We start from the raw sequence: 13,740 nt of genomic DNA, 5'->3' as shown, positions 1-13,740 counted from the left end.
AGGGCAATAGATAAATAGATAGCTAGAGTGAGGGCGATAGATAGATAGCTAGAGTGAGGGCAATAGATAGATAGTTTGAGGGCGAGAGAGTGAGGGCAATAGATAGAGTGAGGGAGCTAGATAGAGTGAGGGTGATAGATAGCTAGATAGAGTGAGGGCGATAGCTAGAGTGAGGGCGATAGCTAGATAGAGTGAGTCCGATAGATAGATAGCGTGAGGGTGATAGATAGATAGAGTGAGGGTGATAGATAGCTAGATAGAGTGAGGGTGATAGATAGATAGATAGAAGGCGATAGATGGAGAGAGGGCGATAGATAGAGTGAGGGCGATAGCTATATAGAGTGAGGGCGATAGATATATAGAGTGAGGGCGATAGATCGATAGAGTGAGGGCGATAGATAGAGTGAGGGAAATAGATAGATAGATAGAGTGAGGGTGATAGAGTGAGGGCGATAGATAGAGTGAGGGAAATAGATAGATAGATAGAGTGAGGGTGATAGAGTGAGGGCGATAGATAGATAGATAGATAGATATATAGATAGACTGTGTGAGACTGTCGTTCTTAAATGCCCACTGTGCCAGCGCTGCACTAACACACAGCTCATTCGAAGCGCTCTTGCACTAGCGCCTGTAGACCGCACCGGAAAGCTGTTCTTTGTTCGACACGACCTAGTCGGCAGCTACCAGTGGCAACGTAAGAGGATATGGCTTAAAGGCTAGAGCGGCCGACCTTGAAACTGGAGACCCGGGTTCGAGTCGGGGGGAGTCTCAAGCATAACGTGATTCTGTCCAAATCACTTAATGTCCCGGCCCTAAACAAAACAAGAGAACCCAAATGCTAAAAGCGTTATATTAAACCTGCACACGGATGCCGAAGTAAGTCCACAGCAAAGACACTCCAGGTGCCACACATTTTATGAATAAAGTTCGGAGGAGGGAATCACGCGCAGCGATACCCATCCATTCACACTCGCAAAGGATGAAGGGGGTTACCACATTCAAGCTGGTGTCGCAATTGCAAGATTTTGAGCTATTGGCATTGTAAATGACAAAGCCTTTTATTTACGTTTTAAAAACTAAAACATACATAAAAGTAATTGTAATTTACAATGGTAGTAGCTGAAAGTTGCGAGACCTATTGAATTGTAAATGCTTGCTGTTTATGGGGGGGTGCTGCAGGTGTAAGAAAGTAAGGCAGAGCAGTGTGCCTTTCCGACGCCAGAGCCAGCTGGGGCTGCTCATTGAAAGTGGGCAGCGCTGGCAGTAAACTTGTTTTTAGAGTGCCTTGAGACAGCAAAACCGCAGTAAAAAAAACGGTGTTAAAAAAACCCCAGGCAATTATTACTAAAATGACAGACGAGAACATTTTGCAAATAAAAGTGGTTCCATAATAAATATAGCTGGAAATGACCTTTGGGCCTTGTCAGAAGGCAGGGGGTGGGTTCCGACCGACCAACAGGGTTTGTGGAAAGAGCCCCAAGGTAATATAGGGAGCTGGTCCCTGTTTGAGGTGACGTCAAACCTTAAAAGAGAACTTTAAGGCCCTGATTACTGGTGGCCTGGGGCGAGGTAAAGTAATTATTGCACAAAATAAAATATGAAATCCATAGGTGCCAAATGTATTACCAGTTTTGCACCAAATGAAATGAAATGAAAAAGAAATTTCTAGAGCGCACTGCGGCCAAGCGGCTTCCTGGCGCTAAGGAACACAACAGAATCTGCCAAGGGGCCCAGGGGGATTAGCCAGGGAAAGCCTGAAGAAAAAGGAAAGTTTTGAGGGCTTTACGAAAGTGAGAAAAAATAGGGATAGAGCGAATGGAGAGAGGGAGATTGTTCCAGATCTGGGGGGCCCGAACCGAGAAGCGGGTGCCCCCGGTGCGGGATTTACGGAAGCGGGGGACGTGAAGAAGAGAGAGAGAGGAAGAACGGAGAGAGCGACTGGGGGCATGAGAAGAAATTAAAGAGTTAATGAAAAGTGGAGCAGAACGGGCATGCGCCCGAAAGGCCAAGCAGGCAAGTTTAAACTGGGACCTGAAATGAACGGGGAGCCAGTGAAGGGTTTTTAAAGCCGGAGTGATGTGGGAGGATTTGGGAAGGCGGAGGATGAGACGGGCCGCCTGGTTTTGGATGGCCTGGAGACGGCGAGTTTCGTAGGCGGGAATGCCTACGTACAAGCCGTTTCCATAATCCAGGCGGGATGTAATAAGGGCAGTGATAATGACTTTAAGAGCATCAACAGAAAAAAACCGGGAGATTTTGCGAATGAGGCGGAGGGAAAGGAAGCAGGAGGAGACAACGGAACTAATTTGGGCATGCATGGATAGATCATTACTGATCTTGATGCCCAAAGTCCGGACAGAGGGAACTGGGGAGGGGGGAGGGCCAAAGGAAAGGGGCCAGTGAGCTGGAGACCAAGGATTAGAAGGGCCACCGGTGAGAACGAGCTCTGTCTTGTCGGGATTGAGCTTCAAATGATTGAAGCTCATCCACTGGGAGATGAAGACAAGAGTAGAGCAAAACTTGGGGAGAGAGTCAGTTGGGGAAGAGAGATCGAAGACGAGCTGGAGGTCGTCTGCGTAGTTGTACACCGAGACCCCCAGCTCGAGAAGGGAAGAGATAAGGGGGCGGATATAAAGATTGAAGAGAAGGGGGGAGAGGGAAGAGCCTTGGGGTACCCCACAAGTGACCGGGAGGGGGGGGAGCGGAAAAGTCAGAAAGGTGGACTGCCTGTGATCTGCCCTGAAGAAAGGACGCGATCCAGGAGAAGGCAGTGCCTTGGATGCCCGCTGCGCTGACCCGGTCGAGAAGAATGGCATGATCGACCGTATCAAACGCAGCGGACAGATCCAAGAGGACTAAGGCCTGGGGGAGGTTGCTGTCGGCCTTCCCCTTAAGTTCATCCAGGACCGCAAGGACCACTCCCTCAGTAGAGTGGCCGGGTCGAAATCCAGCCTGGTGAGAGGCCAGGATATTGTTCTCCTCAATGTAGATGGAAAGGCAGGATGTCACATAGCTCTCAAGAATCTTCCCTAGATAGGGGAGAAGGGAGATCGGCCTGAAATTCGATGGAAGGGAGGGGTCCAGGCCGGCTTTCTTCAAGATAGGAAGAACAATGGCAGATTTAAAGGAAGAGGGGACACAACCCAAAGCCAGAGAAGAATTAAGAAAAGTGAGGGGAGGGATGGGACAACTGGTGTAGAGAGTTCTGAGGATCCGTGCAGGTGCACAGTCCGCGGGGGAGCCGGACTTGACCTTGACAAGGAGGTCAAGGAAGAGCTCAGGTGAGATAGGTTCGAAGTGATCCAAAGCAGAGGGAGAAGGGTAGGGATGATCCGGCAAATCAGGTTGAGGCACGATCGGAATGTTGGCCTTAATGGTAATGATTTTATTGATAAAGAAATCATTCAAAGAGTGGCAGAGAGATTGGGAGGGGGCAGGGGCAAGGCATGCGCGGTCAGAGGTGGCAAGACTGTGGACCAGTGAGAAGATCTCACGGGATTTGTTAGCCGAAAGGGCTACGCGCTCAGTAAAATATTTGGATTTGGCCGCTAAGATGGCCTTTTTATAGTTATTAAGGAGGGCTTTGTAATCGAGGCGGAGGGTAGGGCAGTAGTTACGGCGCCAACGACGCTCGGAACGCCTAAGCTCTAATTTCAGGGATTTGAGGTCGTTGGAAAACCACTTGTGGGTGTCATGAAGGCGAGCTGACCTGATCTTTTTGAGTGGGGCGACCCGGTCACAGGCCGAAGAGAGCCAGATGTTAATGGCATCCGCCTGACTTTCCAAAGACAGGTCGGTCAGGGTAGGAGCCAATGAAGACAGAGAGGAAGAAAGATCATTGAGATCGGCCTTGTTCCAACTCCGAGCCAAGATGTTTTTAGGCAGGGAGACTTTCTCGGTTTGACCTAGGTGAATGGAGAAGGAGATCAAGGAATGATCCGACCAAACACAGGGGAGGATAGAAGTGGCCGAGAGATTACCGCGTAAGGACCAGATCTGGTCCAGAATATGACCGTGGGTGTGGGTAGGGACCAAAACGTGGGGTAAGAAATTGAGGCAGCGAAGGGTGGCAGAAAAGTCAGGTAGGGGAAAAACGACTGTATTACAGTGCTTATAGCACCACATTTGGCATGTCTCAGTTTTTATTGGCATTTTCCCCTTTTTAATTTTTGGCAGGTTTGAGAGTTGGTGAAGGGTAAGGAAGGTGCAGTGTTTATGGCACCCCGTGATTGCGGCACGGCATAAACAACATCACAACATTTATAAATACGATTTTTGCGCGATTGCAATTTACCATACGGGACATGGAATAACAATCTCTGGGTGATGTTTTGCCTCCTGTTTTTGGATTGAAAGCATATACTTGTGTGAGTGGTCGGTTTCAACAATGTCTTTAAATAGCATAGAGGTTACTGTACGGGAAGGTCACCCCCAGAAGAAACTTCACAGTACCAGTAAAATAATCAGAAAAACACAATTTCTGAAGTGTTCAAGAAACGGGTGAGCCGTAACATGCCAATAATGCGCCTGTTTTGAGAGAGGCCCGTGTTTGAACAGATTATTTGTAAGAGTATCCCGGGTATGCGAATGAGTGCACGCGTGCATTAGTGACCATTGTGTAGGGTGTTTTAGTGCAAGTGATAAAATGGGCCAGCCGACTCCTGTATAGGCAGTAAATTATAGCTATAATTAGAATTCACTGGTTCCTAGTGCCACTGCACCTGATGCACCGTTGGCAACTACGCCAGTCTAAAATACGTGGTGCGCGAGTCTGGTGCACTGTACACAGATGAGTGAGAGCATAAGCAGGGCAGAACAGGGTGTCTGAAAGCAGGAGTTATGGAGAACGCTGGTCTGTGAGCGAGCTCGGGACTCTGCACGGTGTGAGCAGGGCTGGAGTGTGTGGAAGACTATGTGTCTGCGAGCGCCGGCGGCAAGCTGTGGAAAATTCCAAAGAGGCGGACGTGTGGGTCCAGCCAGACGCTGCACAAACCTGTCCGAAGGCAGCAGTTGCGCGCACGTCCTGGGTGTAGAATAGTAATGTTTGTGAGTGCAGCTAGGGCCGGTCTCTGACCGAAGAGGGCCAAGGCAGGCGTGCGCGGCATAGGGTGAATGTGAGCATTTATGTCTGTTCCTCAGTGACAGTGCGTATGCGCAATCGGGCATCCCTACATGCGGGGGGGCAGATTCCTTTGAAGTCTGATGCCTAGGCGCACAGGCTTCCAAATGGTGTGCCACGTTCACGCGCCCGGCTCACTCACATGCACTGTACCTGATCTGCACTTTGGGTACACTTTTGAAAGCCTTACTATAATCTCGCCAACAAGCATTGCTAAAGCAATGCCTGAGGCTCGAACTAAAAACCTGAAAGTGTTTACCAAAACCCGGCTTGCTTTTCCAGGCTGGTTTCCAAATGAGCAAACCCTGGGGACAGCACAGGTCCAGCAAGTGGCCCACTAGTCTGCCACTCCTCTTGCAGCCAAGCACACAGATCCACCATCTTACATGAGTGTCTTGTTCTACTCCGAGACATGATTCTTCTGCCCGGGTCCCTCAGTTTGCTGATCCAGGTGCTTGGGTCTCTCACAGGAGGCACGCACTGATGAGTAGTGGACGCAATAACCTCTTAGTCCCAGCGGTGGGTTGGAAGGCTAGCTGGTCCATTTGTGGTACAACAGAAACATACAGATGAACAAGCCTCCTCTTAGGACTTCATCATTGTCTTGCGAAGTTATAGTTCCCAGAGGAACTGTACTTCTGGCTGAACTTTGGAATGAAATGGAAGGTGGGAATTCCACACTCCCATTACACCCCCCCCCCACATTAGAAATTTCAACAGCAAAAAAGTTGGTGAAAATAAAAGCTGGTGAAATTACAGAGGATGAATAAATAATAAATATTCCATATTTGTAAAGTGCAAACATATCACAGGCGCAGGGGCCATCAGGGAGATTAAGTGAGCTATTGCCCAGACTCACAGGGTGCTGAGCTGAGCTGCCGCCGGGGATTGAACCATGAGCCCCACGCTCAGAGTCAGCTGCTCTGGCCGCAGCACATGCCTCTCCTAAATGGGCTGAAAAATGTGTAATGCTGGGGGAGACGGGAGCAGTATGGGTAATTGCCCATTTCTCCGGGAAAAGGTAGATTGTGGCAGTATGCCTCTATTTCGCTATTGCGAATACCTATGTGATTGAAAATTTATGGGTGCAGGAATCCTAATGTGATTGCATAAGTTGTGATGGAGCCCACAGTGTCTTCAAGAATCATAAAAAATGTCAGACCCATCCATGCTCCAAAGATCAATGGGGGTCGTGAAAAATACTGTACTGTACAGCTCATATTGTATTAGAAGCAATTAAAAAGCCTGAAGGTAACCGATGATAAGCTGGCACTAACTAACCTACACCCACTTTTACAACAAGATGATTTAATCAAAATCTTATCTTCTAGAGTTTAATTAATGACACCAAGTCGTGTGTATGGTTTCCCATAACCCCAAGTGGGCAGAGGGCTCAGTTTGTGTGTAAAAGATTGCAACTCTACAAGAAGTGGCTCCTCTGCTATGGGGGAGGAGCGTCACCCCCGCACCCTCCCGCCAGCAGATGTAAAAATTGGAAAATAAAATTATAATAAACCAGGTTAATTATCTTATTTTTATCTACCTGGAAAGTCTTGGGGGCTGAGTCATCGCAGAGGCAGTCGCAGAGGGAGAGTAGTGGGCACTGTTGCCAGTGCGCATGTGGGTTTGTCCGGCCATCTCAGGATGGCCAAACCGACATACGTACTGAAGGGGTCTCCAACCCGAGCTGCGTTGACAGGTTGGAGACAGCAAGCACAGGCTCCCAGTCTCTCTGGGAGCTCAAATCGATGGCAGGCAACCATGAGAGCAGCGTCAGGATTGGCCGCAGGGGATTCTGGGAACCTGTGCTGGTAAGGAGCAGACGAGCACAGATACGGCAATGTAGCAGTTGTTATTTTTTATTCGTTTTTAGGTCTCGCGACCTGTGGTGCACTGCGTAGCAGTGCTCACGCAAGTTGCTTGAGCTATAGTAGGTAAAAAACGGGGATTGTGAGCTGACCTATGAATCGCACACGCTCGTGCATGTGCGTTTCCTTTTCAGCTCCCCCATTGGCCTTTGCGTGCGTCTTATTGTAAAAGACTGCACGCAATTGGCCCGGAGCACGCGCATAGCTTCTCCCATGGCCTATTGGTGTCTATTACACGCTTGGTGCGCGTAATAGACACCAATAGGCCATCACATGGTTTCTATTAACGTGCCTACACAGGGGCGCGATAAAAGAAACACATGGCTTGCAGTGGGCACGCTCGCGCTTCTTCTTTATTTTTGGATCCATTTCACAGAAGCAACAAAAGCTGTTTCTTTTCCTTGTTTCATCTTCAGATGTCCACCACTAAGTGCATCTTCTCTTTTGCTAGTATATTCTTGTTTTAATTGGTATTCTGCCACCGCTTGTTGCAGCATGTATTTATTTCTGCAGCGAGCGCTCATTTACCGGTGCAGGCAGCCATTGTGGTGGCTACAGAGTTGTGTGGTACAGTCTCTAACGCCACGGGGACGATGTCACGTCCTGCTGCAGTGCCGGAGTTTGTTGTGGAAGGACGGTGGATAGTTTGCTCAGGGCAATCAAGGTGCTGGCAGTGCTGCCTGAGTGCTTGCACCGGCCGCCGGTAGCTGTCAGCTGCAGTATTAAAAACAATGTGCCCCGTCCCCGCGAATTCAAATACTCCTGAGGCGAGGGAGAGACTGAGTGTGACCGTTGCAGCGGGCACAGGCCGCCTGCAGCTGTCAGCTGAGTTGCAGTATTAAAAACAATGCCCCCCGCGAATCCTTAGTGACACAGCCATCTTGTAATCTTAATGATTTGCTCACACATTTTTTACTTCGTTAAGTTCCACTCGTAAATAAAGCCATTTGCATATAGAAGCTGAACTTCTATGTTGAAATTGCTTTACGAATCACAACCTCTATCTCTGGGGCACAGTGGTGTCAAAGGAGAGAGTGGAGATTCTCGTGTTCACACACTTTCCTGACATCTCAGACTCCTGACATCTCAGACTCACTGAACAGCTTGTTCAACTTGTGCTGCTGTCACCATTGGTACTGTGATGACCGCTACCTGCCACTGCTAACCTGGTAAACATTCACTGGCACAGAAACAATCCCTTCTGTCCAAACTGTTTTAAAACACTTTAGTGTGCTGACAATGAAGGTACAGCATACTGACACCTCTTTTTCCTCAGAAGGTATCTTGTGTACGTGTCAGTCCTGTTGCAACAAGCTATACCATTGTATGGAGGAAAAGAGCAAAGAAAAGAAAGTCAAAGCCTGGCATTTTGTCTCTTGGAAATCTGGGTGAGTAGCCTTGTACTTGTAGTGTTGCTTTTCACATTACAGGTACTAGAATGCAACAATACCCACCCAAAAACGCATACTTCTTACTAAGAAGGAACAATTTGTTCCGAAAGGTATACTTCTGTTAACGGTTACATGGCACACTTCCTCACTCGCAAAAATACAACAGTATAAGGTGGTACATAATGTGAGGTAAATGTTTCAATCTCGTGAGGTTTCTCCAGCCTTCATTTATGAGCCCCGCTTTTCACTATTAAAACAAGCACAGCAGTGTGATTGCCTCCTTATCTCCACATTACTGAGGTGATCACCACATTGTTTAGGACCATTAATGTTGTCTTGCATTTGCGAAAGTTTGAGCTATTAGCATTAGAAATGACAATGCCTTTTATATATGTATTGCTTTGAAAAACACATAAATAAAAGGTAAACATTTACAATGACAATAGCCTAAAATATATTAATTGCGAGACCTATTGCATTGAAAATGCTTGTTTGTTGTTGTCGTCACCCCCTTCTGCTTCAGTGGTATCAATCATTGGAAGAGTCATCGTTCTTCGAGGCAGTTACTTCTAAATATCCCAGCACCTGATCACACATGTCAGATCTATTCTCTGAGCTATTACACCCTTCCTAAAAGAGGTTTCAAGATGTATTTTCTACTTTTCTGACATTATGTAGTCTTAGATGGATATTTAGAGTCTGGCGGTCTGCCAGATCACAAGAGGCTATGGCATTCGCGTCCCTAAAGGAGGACCACCTGCTACATTTAGAGATCATGTATATCAAGCGGCGATCTCTGGGCCTTCAGTACAACTTCTGCTGTGGTGCTGTATGTCAAGCAGTGATCCTTTGCTGAGCCAGTGCCATATATGATGTATACACTTAACAAATTATTTTATTCTGCAAGAACAAAATCCCAAATCAGGAGTTAGTTTTTGCAGAGCACAAAAGCAATAAATAGAACACCAGGGAGCCTTTTGTTTTAGCTGTGCATGGGTGCTCTTGTGAAATTCCCTACTCAAGACAGCCATGTCCTGCACAGTGGTTTTGGGTAGGGAAAATGAGTGTTGGTCACTCCATCCTAAATAGGACATGGTGAGCCATCGGAGGCTTTTCTGGCAAAAACCCACTGATTCCTTCATGTCTAAATGGGGTGGGGAAACTGAGTTTGTCAGAACAGCTCCATTATGCCAAATTGTAACATACCTCCGTAGCATTACAAAACTAGGTGTTATTGTTAACAGCATGTGGACAGGATAGGGAAACAGCCTTTACAACTCAACCATTACATCGCACTACACTTACAACGCAGGCATTACATCGCAACATCCTTTACAACGCATGACACTACAACGCAGGCATTACAACGTATACCATTACTACGCATGACACTACATCGCATGTCACTACAACGCAGGCATTACAACGCATACCATTACAACACATACCATTGGAGTTAGAATAGTAATTTTTAACTCCTACATTACCCAACACTTTCCCTACTGTTGCACTCCCTGGAGTTAGAATAGTAATTTTTACCCCTATACCATCCAATACTTACCTTAAATGCAATGTAATGGTATGCGTTGTAAAGGTAGTATGCGATGTAATGAAATGCGTTGTAAACGTAGTTTTTTAAAATGCGATGTAGTGTCATGCGATGTAATGGAATGCTTGGTAGCGGATGCTGCGATGTAAAAACTGCGTTGTAAGTGCATGTGTTGTAAATGTAGGCGTTGTAAGTATTGGAGTATTGCCCACCTAAACTACCTCCAAGAATTAAAAATTAAATGATACGAACGTCAGGAAGGGGTCTGGCTGCTGCTGAATGACAGCAGCAGGGAGGAGGATGGGCTGCTTGTGCACTTTTCAAAATGCACATGTCCCTTTGGCCCGCTGTCTTGCGATGGCCAGCCAGACATGGTTAATTTGAAACCTCAACGACAGCTGGGTTAGAGTAAGTGCCGGCCTCCAGGGTGCTGGGGAGCGCCGAGGAAGGCCGCTCCCTCCAATCAGGGCGCTGACCTCACAGCATGAGAGCAGCGCCAGGATTGGTGCTCGCACTGCAGTATCCAGTTCCTCAGTAGAGGTCTGGAGTGGAGGAAGTCGGTTCAGGTGTTTTATTTTTAATATTTATATTTGTGCGCATGCGCCCGACCCCCTCCCCTTAGATGCCAGCCACCACTGGTCACATGCAAAGTGTGTTGCCAAGCTGAGACCTGAAATTGTCTTCTTGTGACCCACAGACCCTTGCCCAAGGCCTTTCCCTGTAGTCTAATGCTTACCATTGCCCATTGCATCACCCCGACCGGAGACTCACGTGTTATTAATTATGTGGAATTTCTCTCCTTTCAAAATGTTAAGGTCGTCTTCGGTTCTGGCTTCGTAGTCGTACAACGCTATGAAGAGAGTTACTCCACCAGCTGTAAAAGGACGAGAGAGCAATGAAAGAGGGAAGGTTTATTACGGTGGTAATAGAAATGGAGGGAGAGCAAAGAGGTATTTATCATAAATCTCTGAGACCAAGTCCTTCCTATCAAAGCATGTTTCACTAGTATGACTCCCTGAGTCACATCTAAGAAAACATAAAACCTAAGAAGGAGCCCAATTCACAACCCAGCGAAGGCAGCCCGATTACTCCTGTGTCATCACAGATGCCATTTCAAGTCATTCTTGAACTTTAAGCCAATTTGGTTCTCTTTAAATAAATAAGGACTGCAACTTCCAGAATGCCTTGGGGCAAATGACATTCCAGGATGGCATATAGTGTTCCTGTTGACAAGGAGCCATGTAGTAAACGTAATCCCATCACACTCACAGACACTGAAAACAACTGATAACATCTACGTGTCCACAACTGCCACACCGCAGGCACTTGTGTCAGAGTTCACTATCACTCAACTTTCCCACCAGCACTTTAGTACCAGAGTCCACATACGCTTCATTTGATTGAAGGCTAAGTCATGCGCAGTACTTGACGTCACCCTACTGATGCTTAGCACGCCAGCGACTAGAAAGCAAAATCCGACAGGCCTTGAGGATCATTATATAAACTGAACATCACATATGCTTTCTGATGCTTGCTTCACTTCAAAGAAGCTGCGTTCAGTCATAGAAACCTTTTGGGAATGAAACACAGCCCCAAATTCAGAATAGTCCGTTTCCTTAGCATAACTCCAGAAAGGGAATTTGGTCAAACTCATGGTTTGATATTGTCGAGCTACTGGAAATGCAGAAAATCCTCTTCTTGAATCTGAATCTTTTCAGACACTCACCCCTAGTCTCAGATCTGGGTTGAATCCATCATCGTTCTTTAGCTCACTGCACCACCACAGTTTAGACCCAGCCATATGCAATTCAGTCTTGACCTTGTTCCTAATGGTCCAGCCTGAATTGTAAAGCCAGGTCTTCCCTGGACCGGTTTCGGGGTAACACCCCATATATGGCAGGCTAGCTTGAATCCAGTGGCAAAGTGAGCAAGGGACCCACGTCTGGGCATAACCTGCCAACTTAGGGCAAGCAAAGCAAACACAAGGAGATGATGGACAGAGTGCTGAAACTTTTCAGGCACTCGCCCCCTCACAGATCTGGGTTGAATCCATCATTGTTCTTTAGCTCACTTTACCACCACAGTTCAGACACAGCCATGTGTAAATCAGTCTTGACCCTGTTCCTCATGGGAACAGTCCAGCCCGAATTGCCAAGCCAGGGCTTCCCTGGACTGGAAACAAGCATCTTGGAACCGGTTTCGGGGTAACACCCCTCATCAGCCAGGCTAGCTTGGAACCAGTGACTACTGCCCGGTTTTAACTTATTCCCACAAACCATGGTGTATGTCTTAGTGAAGTTCAATTTTAAATCTTAACTCTCCATAAAGAGTACAAAATAACCTACCAGTCGCTGAGGGCCATTTGCCGTCCTGTATAAAAGCACCACATCATCTGCATAAAACAAAATCGGAGTGATTCTGGTGCCCACCCTGGGGGCATTGGCATTTACGTTCTGCAGGAAGCAAGCCACCGTATGTATATATAGGGGTGCAAGCACCCATCCTTGCCTAATCCCCCAGGTCATTCTAAATTTATTTGTACATTCCCTGTTTTTGCCATAATGCGCACAAGATGTTAAAGAGGTGTACAGCTGGGAAAGGGCACATAAAATATCATTTGAGGCGCCATGTCTACAAGATCAAAGGTGCAGGACAAATCTGCAAAGCACCGGTAAATATGGCCCTTCCTTGCCAGTGTATATTTACTAATGATGAGGTGCAGATTTATTCCCTGTTCCCACTGTGCCTATTTCTTGCCTAAACCTATATTGTGACTCCGTCAAAATATAATTTTTCCTGGGCCCAGGATTCCAGCCTTGCTAGGGTCACTCTGCCCATGGTTTCCACTAAGGGTGGGCGGAGTTGGCAGAGTGCCACATAAATGGAATTCCACGGAGTTGCCTAAAAACTCCATGGAATTCTGCTATGCCCTAACTTGCATGCAGGCAGCAGACCTGGAGGGTTACTGACCCCCAGACTGCCACCTGCTTGGTTTACCTGGATCTGGCGTTCTCCGCCGTGCCCAGCTGTCCTCCTCCTCCCGGCTGTCTCCTTGTTGGTGCAAAACCCCTATGGTGTACATTTTGGGAGGACTTCACACGCACGCGCATGCGCAGTCCTCCCAAGACGAACACCGTAGGGGTTTTGAACCGACGAGGCAAAGCCAGGAGGAGGAGGACAGCCCGGTTATGGCAGAGAATGCCAGATCCAGGACCAGGTAAGACACGGCAGCCTTCCTAGGGGTGGGTGGCAGGGGCAAACTCCGCCACACCACAGAATCTGAGTTTTTTCTGAACTCCGCATTCCAAACAGAGTTCAGAGTTGGCAATACTCCGCTGGCGGAGTGAAGTTTGCCACCCACACTTAGTTTTCACTGAAGAATCTAGGATCCATATAGGCTGCACCTAGCATCGCCTCTGTTCCCTTTTTTAAAGATGGGGAAACTTTCACTCCAGATTTTTGGGAAATGGCTATTTACAGCTGCATTAAAAATTTGAGTCAAGATCGGAACCCATAAGGAAGGGTATGGCTTGAAGGCACCCACTAGAATCCGTTCAGGCCCTGGGGCTTTACTTTCAGCACTATTCTTTAGGGCTGCACTATCTTTCTCCATGATAATTAACTCCAAAGGCTCAACGTTAATTATACTTTAGGTATCCAATGGCACAATAATAGCAGCACTATCCGGGTTAAAAACAGCTAAAAAATGGGCAATGCTGGTGTCTGGCAAAATGGAGACCTCAAGAGTAGGTGAAAAGCTCTCTTTAAGAAAGGGTGAATTTACAATTTTCCAAGATAAGATATTATCACTGG

General features: G+C 47.3%; 1 protein-coding gene across 10 annotated transcripts in view; it reads right to left on the bottom strand.

Moving 5' to 3' along the window:
- FGR (FGR proto-oncogene, Src family tyrosine kinase) overlaps nt 1-13,740 on the bottom strand; it is a 324,122-nt gene that overhangs the window by 56,726 nt on the left and 253,656 nt on the right. For all 10 annotated transcript variants that reach the window (XM_078681925.1, XM_078681920.1, XM_078681926.1 and 7 more), the window contains one exon: nt 10,699-10,801. In XM_078681925.1, the coding sequence (XP_078538051.1) occupies nt 10,699-10,801 (103 nt within the window). The remainder of the gene's footprint in view (nt 1-10,698; nt 10,802-13,740) is intronic.

Source organism: Lissotriton helveticus, chromosome 3_1 (genome assembly GCF_964261635.1).
Source record: "Lissotriton helveticus chromosome 3_1, aLisHel1.1, whole genome shotgun sequence".
NCBI classification, from domain to species: Eukaryota; Metazoa; Chordata; class Amphibia; order Caudata; family Salamandridae; genus Lissotriton; species Lissotriton helveticus.
This window is presented reverse-complemented; position numbering and strand designations above follow the sequence as displayed.